The sequence below is a fragment of the Schistocerca piceifrons genome, chromosome 3 (genome assembly GCF_021461385.2).
Source record: "Schistocerca piceifrons isolate TAMUIC-IGC-003096 chromosome 3, iqSchPice1.1, whole genome shotgun sequence".
NCBI classification, from domain to species: domain Eukaryota; kingdom Metazoa; phylum Arthropoda; class Insecta; order Orthoptera; family Acrididae; genus Schistocerca; species Schistocerca piceifrons.
The window spans coordinates 246905807-246925988 of record NC_060140.1 but is presented as its reverse complement, the minus strand read 5'-3'; the positions used below and the strand labels follow the sequence as shown (position 1 = coordinate 246925988).

At 44.6% G+C, this 20182-nt stretch overlaps 1 protein-coding gene and 1 pseudogene across 1 annotated transcript in view; both read left to right on the top strand.

The window, feature by feature from the left end:
• The window catches only part of LOC124788549 (homeobox protein Nkx-3.2-like), a 122687-nt gene extending 104278 nt beyond the window's left edge, over positions 1-18409 (top strand). Inside the window, exon 4 of the mRNA XM_047255820.1 lies at positions 17921-18409. Coding sequence (XP_047111776.1) covers positions 17921-18409 — 489 coding nt within the window. The remainder of the gene's footprint in view (positions 1-17920) is intronic.
• Positions 12648-12765, top strand: LOC124791191 (annotated as a pseudogene).
• Positions 18410-20182: the final 1773 nt, after the last annotated feature.

Here is a 20182-nt window from a genome sequence, read left to right as displayed (position 1 = left end):
TGTGGGATCCTTACCAGGTGGGATTGAGGGAGAACATCGAAAGGGTGCAAAAAAGGGCAGCTCGTTTTGTATTATCACGTAATAGGGGAGAGAGTGTGGCAGATATGATACGCGAGTTGGGATGGAAGTCATTAAAGCAAAGACGTTTCTCGTCGCGGCGAGATCTATTTACGAGATTTCAGTCACCAACTTTCTCTTCCGAATGCGAAAATATTTTGTTGAGCCCAACCTACATAGGTAGGAATGATCATCAAAATGAAATAAGAGAAATCAGAGCTCGAACAGAAAGGTTTAGGTGTCCGTTTTTCCCGCGCGCTGTTCGGGAGCGGAATGGTAGAGAGATAGTATGATTGTGGTTCCATGAACCCTCTGCCAAGCACTTAAATGTGAATTGCAGAGTAATCATGTGGATGTAAATGTAGATGTAGGTGTAGCTGGGTGGTCAGCGCGACAGAACGTCAGTCTTAAGGGGCCGGGTTCGATTACCTGTATGGGTCGGAAATTTTTCTCCGCTAAAGGACTGGGTGTTGTGTTGCCCTAATCATCATCATTTCCTCCCCATCGACGCGCAAGTCGCCGAAGTGGTGTCAAATTGAAAGACTTGCACCCCGCGAACGGTCTACCCGACGGGAGGCCCTGGTCACACGACATCATCTTCGCCTCCTAACATCGTATCGGACCTCCTTTTTCCGGACGTGGAATGGTCTCAACAGGTCGTTGGAAGTCCTCTGATGAAATTTTCAGCCATGCTGCCTCTTTAGCTGATAATAATTGCAAAAGAGTTGCCGGTGCAGGAATTCGTGCACTAACTGACCTCTCGATTATGTATCGTAAATTTTCGATGGGATTTATATTGGACGATGTGGCTGGCCAAATCGTTCGCTCCAATTGTCCACAATCTTCTTCAAATCAGTCGCTAACAGCTGTGGCTCGGGGACATGGCGCGCTGTCATCCATAAAAATTCCATCACTGTTTGGGAACATGAAGCCCATGAACTGCAGCAAATGGTCTGCACGTAGCCATTTACAACAAATGCTCGATTCAGTTGGACCAGAGGAACCACCCTATTCCATGTAAATATCACACACAGCACTACGGAAGCTCACCAAATTCCACAGTGCCTTGTTGACAGCTACGGCCCATGGTCCATGGCGCCACACTTTAACCCTACCATCAATAATTAACAACAGAAACAGGGACTCATCTGACTAGGCGACTGTTTTCCAGTCGTCTAGGGTCCAACCGATATGGTCAAGAGTCCAGCAGATGCGCTGCAGGCGATGTCGTGCTGTTAGCAATGACACTCGCGTCGGTTGTCTGCTGCCACAGCACATTAATGCTAAATTTCGGTACTCTGTCCTAAAAGATGCGTCCGTCATACGTTCCACATTGATTCCTGCAGTTATTTCACGCAGTATTGTTTGTCTACTAGCAACTCTACGCAAACTCCACTCCTCTCGTGCGTTAAGTGAAGGCCGTCGGTTACTACGCTCATGCTCATAAATTAAGGATAATGCTGATACATGGTGAAACAACGCTCTGGTGGGCGGTTTACGGGTTTAAATCACCTCGGGGTGTGACCGTGCGGTGCACGGTGGCGCTGGCAGCAGTCCAATTACGCAGAGGTGTGTTGGTGGCTGTCAGAGTACGGTACAGCGAATAAGTGTGCAGACGTTTTCATACGTGCTAATGGTGACTGTATGTTGAAAATGGCTCAAAGAACACATATTGATGACGTTATGAGGGGTAGAATACTAGGGCGACTGGAGGCTGGTCGAACACAGCAGGTCGTAGTACGGGCCCTCCGTGCGCCACAAAGTGTCATCTCAAGATTATGGCTACGATTCCAGCAGACAGGAAATGTGTCCAGGTGCTACAGTACGGGACGTCCATAGTGTACAACACCACAAGAAAACCGATATCTCACTATCTGTGCCCGCAGACGGCCACGGAGTACTGCAGGTAGCCTTGCTCGGGACCTTACCGCAGCCACTGGAACAGTTGTCTCCAGACACACTGTCTACTGACGACTGAACAGACATAGTTTATTCGCCTGGAGACCTGCAAGGTGCATTCCACTGACCCCTGGTCACCGCAGAGCCCTTAAAGCCTGGTATCAAGAACACAGTACACGGTCATTGGAACAGTCGACCCAGGCTATGTTCACGGACGAGTCCAGGTATAGTCTGAATAGTGATTCTCGCCGGGTTTTCATCTAGCGTGAACCAGGAACCAAATACCAACCCCTTAATGTCCTTGAAGGGGACCTGTATGGAGGTCGTGGTTTGATGGTGTGGAGTGGGACTATGATTGGTGCACGTACACCCCTGCGTGTCTTTGACAGAGGAGCTGTAAGAGGTCAGGTGTATCGGGACGTCATTTTGCACCAGTATGTCCGTCTTTTCAGGGGTGCAGTGGGTCCCACGTTCCTCCTGATGGATGATAACGCACGGCCCCACCGAGCTGCCATCGTGGAGGAGTACCTTGAAACAGACGATATCGGGCGAATGGAGTGGCCCGCTTGTTCTCCAGATCTAAACCCCATCGAGCACGTCTGGGATGCTCACGGTCGACGTATCGCTCCACGTTTCAAACCCCTACGGCACTTCAGGAGCTCCGACAGGCATTGGTGCAAGAATGGAAGGCTATACCCCAGCAGCTGCTCGACCGCCTGATCCACAGTATGCCAACCCGTTGCGCGCCTGTGTACTTGTGCATGATGATTATATCTCATACTGTTGTCGGGGTATATGCGCAGGAAACAGTGGCGTTTTGTAACACGTGTTTCGGGACGGTTTTTTCAACTTATCACGAATACCGTGGACTTACAGATCTGTGTCTTGTGTGTTCCGTATGTGCGTATGCTATTAGCGTCAGTTTTGTGGATTGGACGTTGTGTGGCACCACATTCTGCAATTATCCTTAATTTATGAGCATGAGTGTAGTTGTTCGTGGTGAGAGGTAATGCCTGATATTTGGTATTCTCGGCACACTCTTGACACTGTGTTTCTAACATTCTGAATTCGCTAACGATTTAGGAGACAGAATGTCCAGAGGGTCTAGCTTCAACCACCACTTCGCTTGGAAAGTCTGTTAACTCCCGTTGTGCGACCATAATTACGTCGGATATTTTTTCACGTGAATAACCTGAGTACAAATGACAGCAGCACCAGTGCACTGTCCTTTTATACTACCTTGTGTAAGTGGTGCTACCGTCATCTGTATATGTGCGTACAACTATCGCATCACTTCTGTCACCTCACAATCTGTATAAAGTAAGTGCTTTAGTTGTCAAATACAAAACAAATGAGAGAGTGAATAAAAACAAGAGCTCCTCGTAATACCCCTGTCGTGCAGCTCAGTAACGACTGGCCCCCGTGTTATCCTCTGCCATATGGCGGCGTCATTTGGGTGCGGAATGGAGAGATTCGGGTCAGCACACCGCTCTCTGGGCCGTTGTAAGTTTCTCAGCCCATGGAGCTGCTGCTCTCATTCTAGTAGCTCCTCAGCTGCCTTCACAAGGCAGTGCACAACGTCCCAGCTCCCTACGAAGGAAAATATTCTGCCAGTACTGGTAATTTAAGACAAGTATCCGCATACCAACCAGACACACAGACCATTTAGTTACGTAGGCTCTCGAGGCACTAAGATAATAGTAATAAAAGAGCCAATAAAATGAAAAGAGTAAAGCAGCACTACCTAAGAAAGCTAAGGCGACAAAGAGCTTAGGCTCGATACAACAGCTGCTCCTCCTGCTGGAGAAGAATGAAAGGCTGGAAGAAAAGGAAAAAAATTTAGTAAAAGGTTGCTACGTTGTGTTGCGAAGGGCTTAATATTAAGCAGAGAAACAGAGTCATCGCTGCCGAGAATTCTTCCTGGTTGTATGGCCCTGGTCCATGGTACTCTTCTATCCCTAAAGTTTCATCCAACGCTACGTGAACATCTTTGGAGGTGCTCCTGGTTCTGCTGAGTCCTGCCGACTGACGAGTCGGACGTCGAAGAACAGCCTAAATACCGTGGAAAGTGGGCGTGGTCTGGATTTCACGTGATAACAGAGATGAACCTTGTGAAGGATAAAATATAACTATCGATCGTAGTACGATCTGTAGCACCACTGTCCATATATCGCTGAGTTTCACAGCTTCTTCTTTTCTGTTAAAATTATCACCATGTTTGTATATTTCGATGGCTTCTCTTTATAGCCGTGGATAATAGTTTGTCATACTACATAAAACTTCAGTTTCCGAAAATTTCACAACGTGATCGCCCGGCTGAAGAGCATGTTCCGCCACGGCTGACCTGTCTGTTTTCCCTCGTCGACAAAGACTTTTGCGTTCCTTCAACCGTGTATTCACACTTCTCTTTGTAGTTCCGATGTATACCCTACCACATGTACACGGAATCTTGTATACACTACTTGTAGAGAGAGGGGGACGTTTATCCTTAACGGAACAAAGCGCTTGGCCTATTTTCTTAGTTGGTCTGAAAATCAGTCGAATGTTACTTTTCCTTAAAATCTTGCCGATTTGATCCGTTACTTTTTTGAAGAAAGGTAGAGAAACCGTGTTCTTCCCTCGCTGTTTCCCATCTTCGTCCATAGGCCTCCTTTTATTCGGTCGCCAAACTCTATTTATTTCCTTACTAGGGTACCAATTCTTCTCAAAAGTCTGCTTTAGATGTTTTAACTCGGCGTTCAGGTATTCCGGCGCACAAATCCTTTTAGCTCTGTCCACTAGACTTTTAATTACGCCTCTTTTCTGTTATGCATAATGATTGGAATCCTTTTGCAAGTATCTCTCGGTATGCATAATCTTCCGAAAGACTTTATGTTTCAAGCTGCCATCAGTCTGTCTCATAACGAAGACATCCTACAAGAATATTGCGTTGTCTTTCTCCATTTCCATGGTAAACTGGATTTTAGGATTTATACGATTTAAATAACAAAAGAATTCCTATAAAGCTTTTTTCCACGGTATTTAGGCCGTCAGATTCGTCAGTAGGCAAGACTCAGCACAACCAGGAGCACCTCCAAAGATGCCCAACGTAGCTCTGGACGAAACGTCAGGGATAAAAGTATTCCATGGACCACGGCCATACAACCCGGAAGAATTCTCGGCAGCTGAAACATCCGGTCGTGAAAGCCTTCATTGTATGATTAGAGTCATTCCTGCTACTACCTCTAGCTCTCGAACTTCGAAGGAATTTGATCACTTGGCTCTGGTTTGGTAGATAAGTCCGTTCACTGTGGAATGTAAGATTCAACCTATTTAACCTTGGGCTATTTCGGATAATTCATAATTCAAGAAATACTTTGGCCTGTATGTAATTATTCTGCAAGGAAGTGCCGTAGGGTGCGCTCTGAATCAGAGATGGATGAGGAGATGAATTTCATCTATGCAGATGCTGCGTATACTTACGGATAAAAATGAACATTTATTGACTTCGATAGCATAACTGAAAGGTTTGTGAAATAACAAAATGTGACCATTGGTGTTCCCAGGTACACATTAATTTCCATACTTGATAAATCTGAGTCCGCTATTAAGTTCGTGGTTTATGGAACGGGAATAACCAAAGGATGTACACAAAACGTATTCGTAATTGCGAAAATGGACAACCATCAGCTTTATAAAGGAACGACGACAGTGAAGAAATTTTCACTTTCGTCGTTCCATTATGTAGCTGATGGTTGTCCATTTTCGCATCACGAATACATTTTATGTATTTGATAACGGCTGTAATCGCCGCGGTGCCTGTTCTTTTGGACATCCACGCATGTCTACATCTACATGGTTACTCTGCAATTCACACTTAAGTGTCTGGCAGAGGGTTCATAGAACCATTTTCATACTACTTCTCTACCATTCCACTCTCTAATGGTGCGTGGGAAAAAGGAACACCTAAATATTTCTGTTCGAGCTCTGATTTCTCTTATTTTATTTTGATAATCATTTCTCCCTACATAGGTGGGTGTCACAAAAATATTTTTGCATTCGGATAGAAAGTTGGTGATTGAAATTTCGAAAATTGATCCCGCCGCAAAGACCGCCTTTGTTTCAGTGACTGCCACCCCAACTAGCCTATCATATCAGTGACACTCTCACCCCTATTGCGCGATACCACGAAACGAGCTGCCCTTCTTTGCACTTTTTCGATGTCCTCCGTCAATCCTACCTGGTAAGGATGCCACACCGCGCAGCAATATTCCAGCAGAGGATGGACAAGTGTAATGTAGGCTGTTTCTTTAGTGGGTTTGTCGCATCTTCTAAGTGTTCTGCCAACAAAGCGGAGTCTTTGTTTCGCCTTCCTCACAATCCAATTTAAGTTGCTCGTAATTGTAATTCCTAGGTACTTAGTCGAATTGACAGCTCTTAGATTTGTGCGATTTATCGTATACCCAAAATTTATCGAATATGTTTTGGTATTCATGTGGATGACCTCGCACTTTTCTTTGTTTAGTGCCAATTGCCACTTTTCGCAGAAATTCTCTATAGATAATTTTCTAATTGGAATTGATCGTTTGATGATTTTACTAGACGGCAAATTACAGCGTCATCTGCAAACAATCTGAGGAGGCTGCTCAGATTATCACCTAAATCACTTATGTAAATCAGGAACAGAAGAGGGCCTATGACACTACCTTGCAGAACACTGCATCGTAATTGGAAATAATACAGACACTGCAATATCCCAATCGAAGGCTTGGTTACGCCTACAGGCACTTAGCACCACATGCAGTTGATGAAGTTTACAAATGGTTCAAGTGGCTCTGAGCACTATGGGACTTAACATCTGTAGTCATCAGTCCCCTAGAACTTAGAACTAATTAAACCTAACTAACCTAAGGACATCACACACATCCATGCCCGAGGCAGGATTCGAACTTGCGACCGTAGCAGTCAAGCGGTTCCGGACTGCGCGCCTAGATGAAGTTTACACATAGGAGAAAAGAAAAGATCAAAGGCCATCCACTACTATCCTACTATCACACGTGACTAACTAGCAAAGAGATGGTGCTGCCTCGATTTTAACACGCGGAATGAATATGTTAAGGTAGCGTTAAAATACGCGAACAAGGATCAAAATATGAGCTAAGGAACACGTTTAATTTAAACACACAGTGTAAGACTAAGAACGAAGCGCCGGCTTGGGTGGCCGAGAGGTTCTAGGCGCTACAGTCTGGAACCGCGTGACCTACAGTTGCAGGTTCGAATCCTTCCTCGGGCATGGATGTGTGTGATGTCCTTAGGTTAGTTAGGTTTAAGTAGTTCTTAGTTCTAGGGGACTGATGACCTCAGATGTTAAGTCCCATAGTGCTCAGAGCCATTTTGAGGTAAAAACAGACAACGTGGCGGTAACGAAACGAAAGTAAATAGGAATTTCAGGATAAGCGGATTAGAATTGCGCTGAGTTTATCGTAGAGGTAACAATATGAGAAAGCTGAATACTCTTAAACATGGACACTAATATGTGGTGCTAAGGAACAAAGCCTTTATCGAACAGTAGAAGGTACAAAATAAAACGGATTGAAAAATCACTGGCAAAATCACATTGCTATCACACGCAATTCTTAACTGTACTCAAACATTCATTTGTTTTGTTATTCTTGGAGGGAAAAGAGAAGACAGGCACTGAGTCGTGGTAAACATGAGTGTGGGAATCAGAGAAGTAGCAAAACTTAATGGACTTTGTACAGTGCATCCGAATTAGACAATTAGCAGACAAGTTTAGGACAAAACATGAAAGTTATGTAAACTATGACTAATATTAACGCACTCAGCTGCTCACTCTTTTTATGCCGGAGGAAATTTACTTACTGCATCGTAAATTGAGGTGCTACAGATACTGAGATGAGGTTACTTGAAATAAAACCTCACGAAAAGGCTCACGTAGAGACCCTTCAGTAAAACTCTTATCAAGCCTACTTTATGCTAGAGTGAAGGCAATCGAGCGAGCGTCCTCAGTGGTGTAAACGGAAGACGAGGGCGACCAGACAACAGTTATCTTTTTCGCTTTGCTTCGCAGACACTCGATTGTGCTCCGCTGGTTGTCGGTCTTTTAGCGAACCGTTAAAGTAAGTTCACGTCCTCTCAAAGCGAGTATTGTGGTACTTTCGATGTTAAATTAGTTGTACGGGCGATGGAGTGGTCATAAGATAATGTAATCTTGCCAATACAAGCATAGATATCATATGTGCTTGTAGAAGCACGCGATCCACAGCACATGGTAACGACCAAAAAGAAATATACTTCGAAGCGCCTGTAGGACCAACTGGATGCGCGAGAAAGACGGCAAAGTCAATATTTAGTTCCAGCTGGCAGGGAGGGAGTGAAGAGGTGCATGTTCTATATTACTTTTTATTATAAAAGAAATTTCCTTGAGAGTAAGCAAATACGGATTTCCGTCTATTTTGCTTAGTAATTTAAAATACAAATATAGGAAAAACCTGATCATTTTCGTGCTTCACTTTTAAAGTGCCTGTAATTAAAACACAGATTTATCACCATTATTTTAGTAGTTTTTGATGTAAAAACTGAGGGAATGAAAATCGTTTTTCCCTCGATCATTCTATCTCGCCTGCACCAACTACAGTGCTAAGGTACATTTCATGAAGTAGCATATTTGATTGGCCGCAACTGGGCTGTAGGAAAGATGAAGGCACCAGAAAGACAGTTCTCACGTTGTGGAGGTATGAGTTACGAAATATCAACACGCGTTCATAGGATATGTCGCCTAGAAAAAAGATTCGACAACTAACACGGTGCACTATGTTTGACACACTCTGAAAAACAGGTTAAAGCCGTAGCGAATACTGTATAGAACGAAGAGGGAAAAATTTGAATTGAAGACCAGGAAAAACATTCTCAGATTAAAACTGGTGTAAGACAAGGATGTAATTTTTCTCCCTTTCTTTTCAACCTGCACATAGAAGAGGATACGGCAGAAATACAAGGCGTCGGAGTGGGACTAAAATTCACTTTGAAAGTAGATCAGTGATAAGATTCGCTGATGATATAGCCACCTTCAGTGAAAGTCTGGAAGAGTTACAGGACCTTTTAAATGTAATGATCGGTGTACTTAGAATAAAAATAGCGAGAAGTAGCAGAAATGAGATCAGTAACGAACATAACATGAAAATAGACAGGAGATAATTAAAGCCATTAACTTCCACTTGGAACTGATGTATATCAATGCAGCAAGTTGAAAATTTGTGCCGGACCGGGATTCGAACCCGAGTCTATTGCTTACTATACTGATGCACCGACCCCCGCGACATTCAGACACAGTGGTCGCCACAACCGCGCGGACTACCCCAGCATGCCTCCCATTAGATGCCGCGAGTAATGGGGCTAACGAGCAGGTGCACTACACCAGTAGGTGTGGCATACATTGAGGATTTGGATCTGACGGGAGGCTTGCTAGTAAGCCCGTGCGACTATAATGACTACTGTGTCCGGGAGGCTCAGTGGCACAGGTGGCTGGGTGTTGTGTGTTCTTCATCATCAATCCATAGGATAGATTCTATTTCTGCCCTTATGCCTCTTAATAGTCCCAGTAAAGATCCATAAAATCGGTTACAGATTACAGATATTTACCTGACTTTTTTTTATGTGAAGATATTACGCAAACACAGCCAGAACCAAAACTAACTACACGGCGGTTCGTGATGGATCGTCACACGTGCTCTAGCTTCGCAAGAGCTTGGCACACATCTTTTGCTACTCTGAAGGTGTCCACCACTAACTTTTTATGATACATTCTACAAAAGCAGAAAATTCAGTCGGTATCATATCTGCTCGTCGATTAAACCAAGAAGTACTAAGCACAATCTGACCAGCGAAGTAACTAGAAGCTAACTGAGCAGAAAACACAACAGTCACGCAGTGTAAAAGTAACATGTATAATGCCAGTAGCTGAACACTAGTGAATATGAAAAATAAGTTGTAAGTTCCTAAGGAGGTTGAATATCCATAGGTCTTTAAGCTGTGCTAGAACACTGTGTAAAGATCACACGATCATTTCTCGTTGTAAACCACTGGCTAGGCGTCTGTCGGAGCCCCATCAGCGTCAAGCACCATCTTGGCTGCAAGATCCATGCAAAGCATGGGAAAATGTAGTATTTAGACCAGAGGATTCTGTACCACGAGTAGTAACTACAGACAGCCTAAGACAATGAACTAGTAACGACATTCCGAGTATGATTGCGGTCGCACCAAACGGGCCGATTACGCTACTTAAATGCTTACTTAGGTAAAATTACATTTGCTAAAAAGCAGTTGTCATACTTTGGAGCAGCTTTGCTCAAGTCAAAAGCAAAATAACACCTTCTAGTCTTTGCCACGTGTGCCCAGCTGAGAACATCAGACTGATCGGCCCAGTGGCTTACATTGCTGCCACGAAAACAATACGTGTTGCGCCGCCTATCACGCACGGACAGTAATATGTGGTTCAAATGGCGCTGATTACTATGGGACTTAACTTCTGAGGTCATCAGTCCCCTAGAACTTAGAACTACTTAAACCTAACTAACCTAAGGACATCACACACATCCATGCCCGAGGCAGGATTCGAACCTGCGACCGTAGCGGTCACGCGGTTCCAGACTGAAGGGCGTAGAACCCCACGGCCACACCGGCCGGTCAGTAACATGTGCCCATTTGAAACATTATAACAGGGATAACTGAAAAAAAGACCAAAAAATGGTTCAAATGAATATGAGCGCTATGGGATCTAGCGTCTGAGGTCATCAGTCCCCTAGAACTTAGAGCTACATAAACCTAACTAACCTAAGAACATCACACATATTGATGCCCGAGGAAGGATTCGAACCTGCGACCGCAGCGGTCGCGCGGTTCCAGACTGAAGCGCCTAGAACCACTCGGCCATACCAAAAAAATTACAGTTACTTTTAAAAATAACATGTAATGAGAGATTAACGTCTTTTTGGAAACATACAGTACTGAAGCATATTAAGTATAATAGAGCCATATGTTAGGCTTTACGGGATACTCTTCCGTAAAGGACGAATGACAGAAGAAAATTTACAAACAGCGGCACAACCCAGAAAATATTTGCATGAACGTAACTTCAGCAGCACACGAGATTAGAAGAAAATAATGTTTCGAAACCAGAAGCAGGAAAAATATAGTAAAAATAGAGGAGTCAGAATTGTGCCAGCAGTGGATTGAAATTATTGAAAAATTTTTTGTTACGTAGCTATAGCTGTTCACTGGGATTGAGGCCATCGTTCTCAGAAATATGCTTGAAAATCTCCAGGTCTTGGAATACATCGAGCCCATGACCTTTCCTTTCTGTATATAAACTGAAAATTTCTTCAACGCGTTTCGATTTGTGTCCAGAAATTAGCAGATGATCAACAAAAGTTGAATTATGTACGTCAGTGCCTCTTTCTCCCAACATGTTTCTTGTACCTAACACTAAAAGACCGTCCAGTTTGTCCTATATAATAAACGTGACACGTATAACAAGTGATTTTATATACTACTGAATTGTGTATCAGAACAACTGTGGACTTTTAGATTGTGAATAAGACATTTTTGCAAGTTGTTGTTCGTGGAAAATACAACTTTGAATATATATTTTTGAAACAAAAGACGACGAATATTATACGAAATATGGTCTATTCCTAGCTCCGATAGGAGCATTTCTCCAATGGCACATTTATGCTGAAATAACTTGTACAGTATTTAGTCATCTCTTACATGATGTTATATCCTTGTACAATGCATACGAGTTTCAGACGGGTATGAATAATCTACCCGAACTCCTTTGGCAGTTTTCAACTCGTCTACGCTAGAGTATTGTGATTTTTGGGGATTGTAGATAATTGAATTCTTAAATAAAAATTAAAAAAAAATGAAGTGGGCTGCTAGAACAAAATGTCAGTGTTTCCCGAAAGGTTTCACTTACACCAAGTATACGTCCTTTTCCTAGAATCTCGGTGAGCACTCTTTGATGCAGACAATGAGGCACTGACATTTACGACAGCCGGTCAGAGCAGCAGTGTTTAAAACAGCCTGTTCGCTTACTGTGCACCCTGCCAGAGAGCGGGCTGTTCTCTAGCACCCTTGGAGAGGTCCCCTCCGGCCAACCTGGCTCTCGCTGTACACCACACAGAGGAGCGGTGCGCTGCTGTTTACTGCGGCCGGACCATCGAGAGCGGTGAGTCTGCGCAGGCGCGGGAGAGCCTGCCAAATGGCCGCGTCGCTGCGTTGTTCGCCAGCCCTGTCAGGCCGCCCGCTCTGAAGCACCGGAGCCCGCTTGCCGGAATAGCCTGCCTAAGAACCGACCAGCAGCGCCCACACGCAGAGCCACGCACCGCAGTGGAGCTCTGAGAAAGTGAAGCCTTGGCTGCCAGAGCTGTCTGTTACACAATCTCGAAACCAAAAATTATGAATATAATCAGATATCTATTTAATTTACTGCCAGAAACCACACTTAAGTGTCTCTCACATGAGAAACTCTAAGACTACTTTTTAAACTTCTGGTGCCGGCCGTGGTGGCCGAGCGGTTCTAGGCGCTTCTGTCTGGAACCGCGCGACCGCTAAGGTCGCAGGTTCGAATCGTGCCTCGGGCATGGCTGTGCGTGATGTCCTTAGGTTAGTTAGGTTTAAGTAGTTCTGAGGGCAACGGCCTTGCCGCAGTGGTTACACCGGTTCCCGTGAGATCACCGGAGTTAAGCGCTGTCGGGCGTGGTCGGCACTTGGATGGGTGACCATCCAGGCCGCCATGCGCTGTTGCCATTTTTCGGAGTGCACTCAGCCTCGTGATGCCAACTGAGGAGGTACTCGACCGAATAGTAGCGGCTTCGGTCAAGAATACCATCATAACAACCGGGAGAGCGGTGTGCTGACCCCACGCCCCTCCTACCCGCATCCTCCACGAAGGATGACACGGCTGTCGGATGGTCCCGGTAGGCCACTCGTGGCCTGAAGAAGGAGTGCTTTTTTAAGTAGTTCTGAGTTCTAGGAAACTGATGACCTCAGATGTTCCCATAGTGCTCAGAGCCATATGAACCATTTTAACTTCTGGTATAAGGCCAGAATTGCAATACTGACACACGTAAAGACTGCTCCCACTTTTGAGGTCGATAAGTCAACGATTCCTGCAGACTGAAAGATACTTGGTTGCTACATCTCCATCTACATTTATACTCCGCAAGCCACCCAACGGTGTGTGGCGGAGGGCACTTTACGTGCCACTGTCATTACCTCCCTTCCAGTCGCGTATGGTTCGCGGGAAGAATGACTGTCGGAAAGCCTCCGTGCGCGCTCGAATCTCTCCAATTTTACATTCGTGATCTCCTCGGGAGGTATAAGTAGGAGGTAGCTATATATTCGATACCTCATTCAGAAACGCACCCTCTCGAAACCTGGACAGCAAGGTACACCGCAGTGCAGAGCGCCTCTCTTGCAGAGTCTGCCACTTGAGTTTGCTAAACATCTCCGTAACGCTATCACGCTTACCAAATAACCCTGTGACGAAACGCGCCGCTCTTCTTTAGATCTTCTCTATCTCCTCCGTCAACCCGACCTGGTACGGATCCCACACTGATGAGCAATATTCAAGTACAGGTCGAACGAGACTTTTGTAAGCCACCTCCTTTGTTGATGGACTACATTTTCTAAGAACTCTCCCAATGAATCTCAACCTGGCACCCGCCTTACCAACAATTAATTTTATATGATCATTCCACTTCAAATCGTTCCGCACGCATACTCTCAGATATTTTACAGAAGTAACTGCTACCAGTGTTTGTTCCTCTATCATATAATCATACAATAAAGGATCCTTCTTTCTATGTATTCGCAATACATTACATTTGTCTATGTTAAGGGTCAGTTGCCACTCCCTGCACCAAGTGCCTATCCGCTGCAGATCTTCCTGCATTTCGCTACAATTTTCTAATGCTGCAACTTTTCTGTATACTACAGCATCATCCGCGAAAATCCGCATGAAACTTCCGACACTATCTACTAGGTCATTTATATATATCGTAAAAAGCAATGGTCCCATAACACTCCTCCGTGGCACGCCAGAGGTTACTTTAACGTCTGCAGACGTCTCTCCATTGAGAACAACATGCCGTGTTCAATCTTCGTTTGCTCACATTTGAAGTTTATTTACGTGATGCATACCATATACACACGCCTCTGTGTCCGACGTCGCTAAAACACACCTGTGCGATGGCACTCGACTCAGAGGTAAGCAGGTTCGAATCCTGGTGCAGGATGAAAAATTCACTGCCGGTATTGACGATCAAGGGGAGGAGAGGCGGTGGTGGAAATTTCCTGATCACCAGTCGTGCACCATTGTCCTGGATTAAATTCCAAAGCTCTCCACAATATCTCATGAAGTGAGTCCATGTGATACTATTCACTTCCTGATCAGTTCGTCGAACGGGGAACGTGGAGCTCGGCGAACGCCTTGGTGTTCTTCGAGGAAAGTAGGCTATGTGCCGGCACTGGCTTTCACCCTCTCACTTTTCTCGCTATAGACGCATCACATGTTACTCTGGCCTCTGATTCGGTTGAACCTTCGTTAGAGAAGACTGCATTGCTGAGGCACCCAGAAAATCCACTGTGGCATAGGCCATGGTTCGAACGGGCAGGCTATGCATTATTATACATCTTAAATGAAGCGTAGTGTGTGTTTTTACAGTAATAATTGGTGACGTTCAACAATATTTCTTTGCTACATACAGCTTGATAACACATTTGTAGAGAGAAGCTCTCATCATCAGGTTGTAAGAATTTGACTCCTGAGGTTAAAACACTAAAAAAATCCGCCAATATAATCACGGCGTTCATAAAACAAAATAGAATAAAGTATTACTTTAAAATCGTGGACTTCTATCAGATGGCTTCCCATTTCACAGCGCCACTACACCAGGTCTCTTCCTGCTGACCTGGTGTGGGTTCGAAGAGGGTCGACGTGATGCTTCTGCAGAGGTCCGGGTACTGTTGCGAACTGACATGTCCGTGGTATTATCGCGTAAGAGCAGATATTGGCTCAACCATAATGCTGCTCTATTAGTCGCCTACTTTTCCGCATTTCCTAAGTCTACGATCGTCTGGCTATTTCGTCAGAGTGGTACTGCAAGTTCACAATTACGTGTTTGCCTTAAAATAATTATGCAAATCCATTAAGAAATTATAAAGAGTAGGGATGGATGCGCCGTTTTGCAGGTACACAAATTATTGTTTTGTTTTATCATCCAAACATGTTTGACCACAGTTGTGGTATCCTCAGCAGGTTTTTTCAGTGGTTTTCTTAATTATTTCCAAAATTAGCCACAGGTCTGAATTAGTACACCATGTCACCTGGAAACATGAGGAATGTCAGAAAACCTCTTACACCGACTTTCTAGTATATTACTCGATCTTTAAAATGTATGTTTTGGAAAAATTGGTGGCGTACGCCAGTTTTTGGCCTTACCGTTGTAGTATTTTGCTAGTCCTTAGCTGTCACAAGTTTGTTCTTATGTATCAGAGGTGTTTTGTCTAGTTGCACTGAACCTGTGGACATCGGTCAAAGTTAAGTGAAGCTTAGGTATGGCGAACAATTTCGTGTAGTCTGTTATTCGTGGGCTATATTTCTTATTTTACTCTTATTTTATTCACGTTTTCTCCTACTACTTTGTAAATACTGAGTTCTGTTATGTTGCCGTAGCTTGGACATACGTTTCACTGCACAAGTATGCGTCTCTGATGTGCTTCCGTTTATTTACTTTCTTGTTTTGGCTTGACGTCCGCGAAATTTGAGTCTGTTCCGCTTGTTGAAATTCGACAAGAGTGTTGAATAGCGCTTTGTGACATTATACTGTTTGACGATTGATAACTATTTTGCCGTGTGGGATAGCTTACTGGATTTGGCGTGTTTCCATGTCACTGTTACGGTGGTTGTTTTTGATGAGGTGGTCTGCCAGTGTGGAATGTGTGCTGCCATTTTTCAGTGCTCTTAAATGTTTTGAGTGTCTTATCTTAAAATTCCTACATATCTCTTCAATGTCCACTGAATCACAATCTTTGCACGTTAGCTGGTACGTATCTGCTTTGTTGAATTTATCTGTGGTGCTGTTAGGTATTTTTAATCTTTTCTGCAGAGTGTTGTTTTTTTCATTTGCCACATTGATATCTTGTTTCTGTATTAAGCTTCCTGTCCCTTAAGAAATATCGTTCCATTGTTTTTCAGTTGTGCCTTCAGTATACTACAATGTTTCTTTTCATGAATGGCGATCTCCAATTTTACCAGCAGATCGTGTTTCCTTCCACTCTTTCTATGTGCAAGATTTCGAAATCTGTTCCCTTACTGGGGTGACCTATTTCACTTACATGATTTGCAATAGTCAGATTTTCATAATTACTTAATCTGAGAGTATTTTTATGTTCCTCGTAACTGACTGCAAATGAACCTTCTGTCTACCCAATATATTTCGCAATACAGGGTGAAAAGTATTTAAACAGACAAACTCTGCGAGGTTGTAGGGGACATCAAAACAAATCTTTTTCCCTAATGTCATTTTCTCCTCTGAGGAGTATTTAAACCGTTAGAGGAAGATTTCTCTGGCGGCAAATTAGTTAAACCAACAAACACTTTTCCATTTCTTATGACCAAGACACAACACATTAACACAACCCAATTTCATTTACAGCAGATTTTCAAAAATGCCTCCTCTGACACGTAAACAAAGGTTACACCGTGGGATCATGTTCTGTCTGACACTGGCAAAAACCCCAGGAGTATCCTGAATAGTTCCTGCTGCTGCTACTATCCGGGCATCCATATCCTCTTCTGATGCAACAGGAGTTACGTAAACTATGTTGCGCATCTCTCCCCACACAAAAAAGTCCAGAGGGGACATATCGGGGGATCGAGCAGGCCATGCTACAGGACCACCTCTGCCAATCCACTTTTCTGGGAACCGTCGGTCCAGGAATCGACGCACACGACGACTGAAATGTGCCGGCGCCCCCTCATGTTGGAACCACATGCGTTGTAGGGAGCGTGACGTCTTCCAGCAATTCTGGCAATGCTCGTGCGAGAAAATTGTAACAGTGCCTGCCATTTAATGGCCTACGTAGCAGATACGGTCCAATTAAACAGGCGCCAACACCGACCCACGCATTAACGAAGAGCCGCACTTGGTGAGCGCTAGTAACTGTGGCATGTGGGTTATCCTCACTCCAATGGATAATCAACTGGTTCCATGTTGTGGACACGCTGTAAGTGAAATTGACGTAACTATTTCTCTCGAAGGACTGTTCTTACATTCGTCTGATTCGTCCCCATGTTACGTGCTATTGCACAAATCCTGACTGAAGGATCCTGCTCCAAATCCTGCGAGACATCTTCCTCAAATTGCAGCGTCCTTACCGTGGGAGGGCGTCCCTGTTCAGATAATCTGCTAAATGACCCGGTCTCACGCAGACGATGGTACACAGCAGCAAAGGTCGTATGATGCGGGATACGGCGATCGGATATTGTTGTTGATAAACCGGCTGTGCAGCTCGTCCGATGTGGTGAGCTACGTAATACGCACCAACCGTATCAGTGTACTCAGCCCATGAGTATCGCTCCATTAGTAAACAGAGACAACGCACTACTGCACTGGTGGACAGCAGTTGCCTACAACTGAAGATCTTAATACGGCCTCCACCGGTTTAAATAATCCTCATAGGAAAAAATGACATTAGGGAAAATATTGCTTTTGATGTCCCTTACAACCTCCCAGAGTTTGTCGGTTTAAATACTTTTCACCCTGTATAATGTTAAGTATTCGTGTATTACATGTATGTAAAGGTGAACTTCGAAGTTCGAAAGCACATTTCCAGCTGAGGTTCACTCAAACACTTCACTAGACAGCGTTCCTAACGGTGGGGTGTTCCACTGTTACAGGTGTACGAGCTGGAGCGCCGATTCAACCAGCAGCGTTACCTTTCCGGCCCAGAACGAGCTGACCTGGCGCACGCGCTCAAGCTGACCGAGACCCAGGTGAAGATCTGGTTCCAGAACCGGCGGTACAAGACGAAGCGCAAACAGTTGCAGCTGCAGGAGCAGCACCACCACCAACAGCAGCAGCAGCACCAGCAGCTGCAGGCCACCTCCGTGTCCTCCGCAGCCGCAGCTGCAGCCGCCGCAGCCGCGGCTGCCAAGAGAGTAGCGGTGAAGGTGCTGGTGAGGGACGACCAGCCCGTCAGCCCGGCAGCCGCCGCCGCCGCTGCAGCTGGCAAGGCCCTGTCGCTGTACCCCCCTCCACCGCCGCAGCTGCCGCCGCTGCCCTTCCCCTATTACTACTACCACCCACTGTTGTGTCAGCCAGCACCAAGTGTCGTGCCGGCTCACCCCAGCTTGTCGCCGCCTAGTGGTGCCTCTAGTCCGCGTTGACTTACGCTGTCCATTGGAGTTTCGAACGTGCTGACCTGTTGGCCACCCAGTGAAGCCACAGACTCAGACTGATTCACCCACTGGACAATTAGCTGCCCAGTGGAGCCCCTTGCTGGCTCTGACTTATCCATTTGCCAGTTCGCAATTCTGCAAAACCCCAGACTACTGTAAAGACTCGTTCTACAAATCAGCGCCCGGTTGAGCCACCAGACAGTGCATACATACCCAACTGATAAATCTCCGCTGAGTGGAACCTCAAAGCACCAGTGACTTGCCAGATGGACAGTTCGTTGTTAAGTGGAACCACAAGCTCATGGCGACTCACCAGTAGACAAAATTATCTAGCAGTGGAGTCCCCTAACTGCATCTGTTTAACTGTTAGATGGCTCACTTCCCAGTGGAGTTTGTTTTGACTTACCTTCCAGACAAATCAGCACCCAGTGCAGCCTATATCCCACGCCCTCTCGGCCACTGGACACATGGTTAAGAGGGGCACTCGTGCAGTTGTAGTCACAACCAAAGATTTTGTGAAGCAGGTGTATAGTGTGCACCTCTACAAACAATTCTTATATGCTCTTTACACCACTGTCGATGTTACGTGTTAATGCACAATCAAGAGGAAACAGTCAGATCATGCTCCAGAATCAACTTTAATTCTACAATTTCCATGGAGTCACTGTCACTCTAATATATTATATATTGTTCTTTAAATAATGATTTTTATCGCCAGTTTTTCGATTTTCTTTGTTTACTAAGAATAGTTCTGAAGGCTAGTCTCACTTGTAAGAAGTTACTTCGCACTCGTATCATTTGTTTGTCTCAATGGGGATTACAAACTACAGGCCTTTCTGTGACGTTCAAGTAGCTTTTGTAAGTAAACGAAGAACAAAGCTTATCCCCGATAATTTAGCACAGGCCCCAAAACTCGCTGTATCAGTAAAGGATGTAAACAGAATTATATTGTTCAGATGAAATACTGGACGAAATTAAATAATGTTGTTTTCAAGCTGACATTGCAAGTCTCAGTGCTTCTTGAAAGCTTTGTTTGTGCAACTTGTACCAAAACAGTTACGAAAGAGACTGTAAAATTTGCGGACACAAAAAGAAAATCTGACTTTCTGATGACGAGGTATCGTTGAACAAGTCACTGAAATATATGGAGGGAAACGGTTTGCAACTTTCTGTGCTTCTGACTGTTCGATCTGTTACGTCAAGGACAGAAATCGTGACTATTGTTACTAATGTGCAGTCCTTCTAACGCCAACTGTGGAAAGTAAATTTATAATTCTCCTCTTGGATATTACTTATTGTGGGAACATTTTGTACGCTAGTTCGGGGTTATCTGGACTACGATGAAATACAGGACACAGCACACTCGTTATAATTATCACTTAATAAGCACGCTCTACTTCTGATGTAAAAGAAAGTACTTTGTCTTGAGTATTCGTTATTCTGTTGAATAACGACAGGGATTTAGGCGGCACAGTCACATCTCTTCTCAAGAAGTTCTATAGGCAGTAAAGTTATTTCTTTCATGGCTTCACAATGCACATCTATGATATCGTTAGAAAAGGGTAGATCCGCAAATATGTAGTGTTTCTATTGTCAACAAAAAAATATAGAATCGATATGTTTTGCACGTCGACTGTTCTTCTTTTACAAATGAGTTAACGCTATCAGTAGTTTGTACCGGCATCTGCTGAGAAATTATTGGTAGTAAAAAGTGCTTACATTTTCGCAGGAAACCAAGCTGCTCTTCAGTCGGAGTACCTG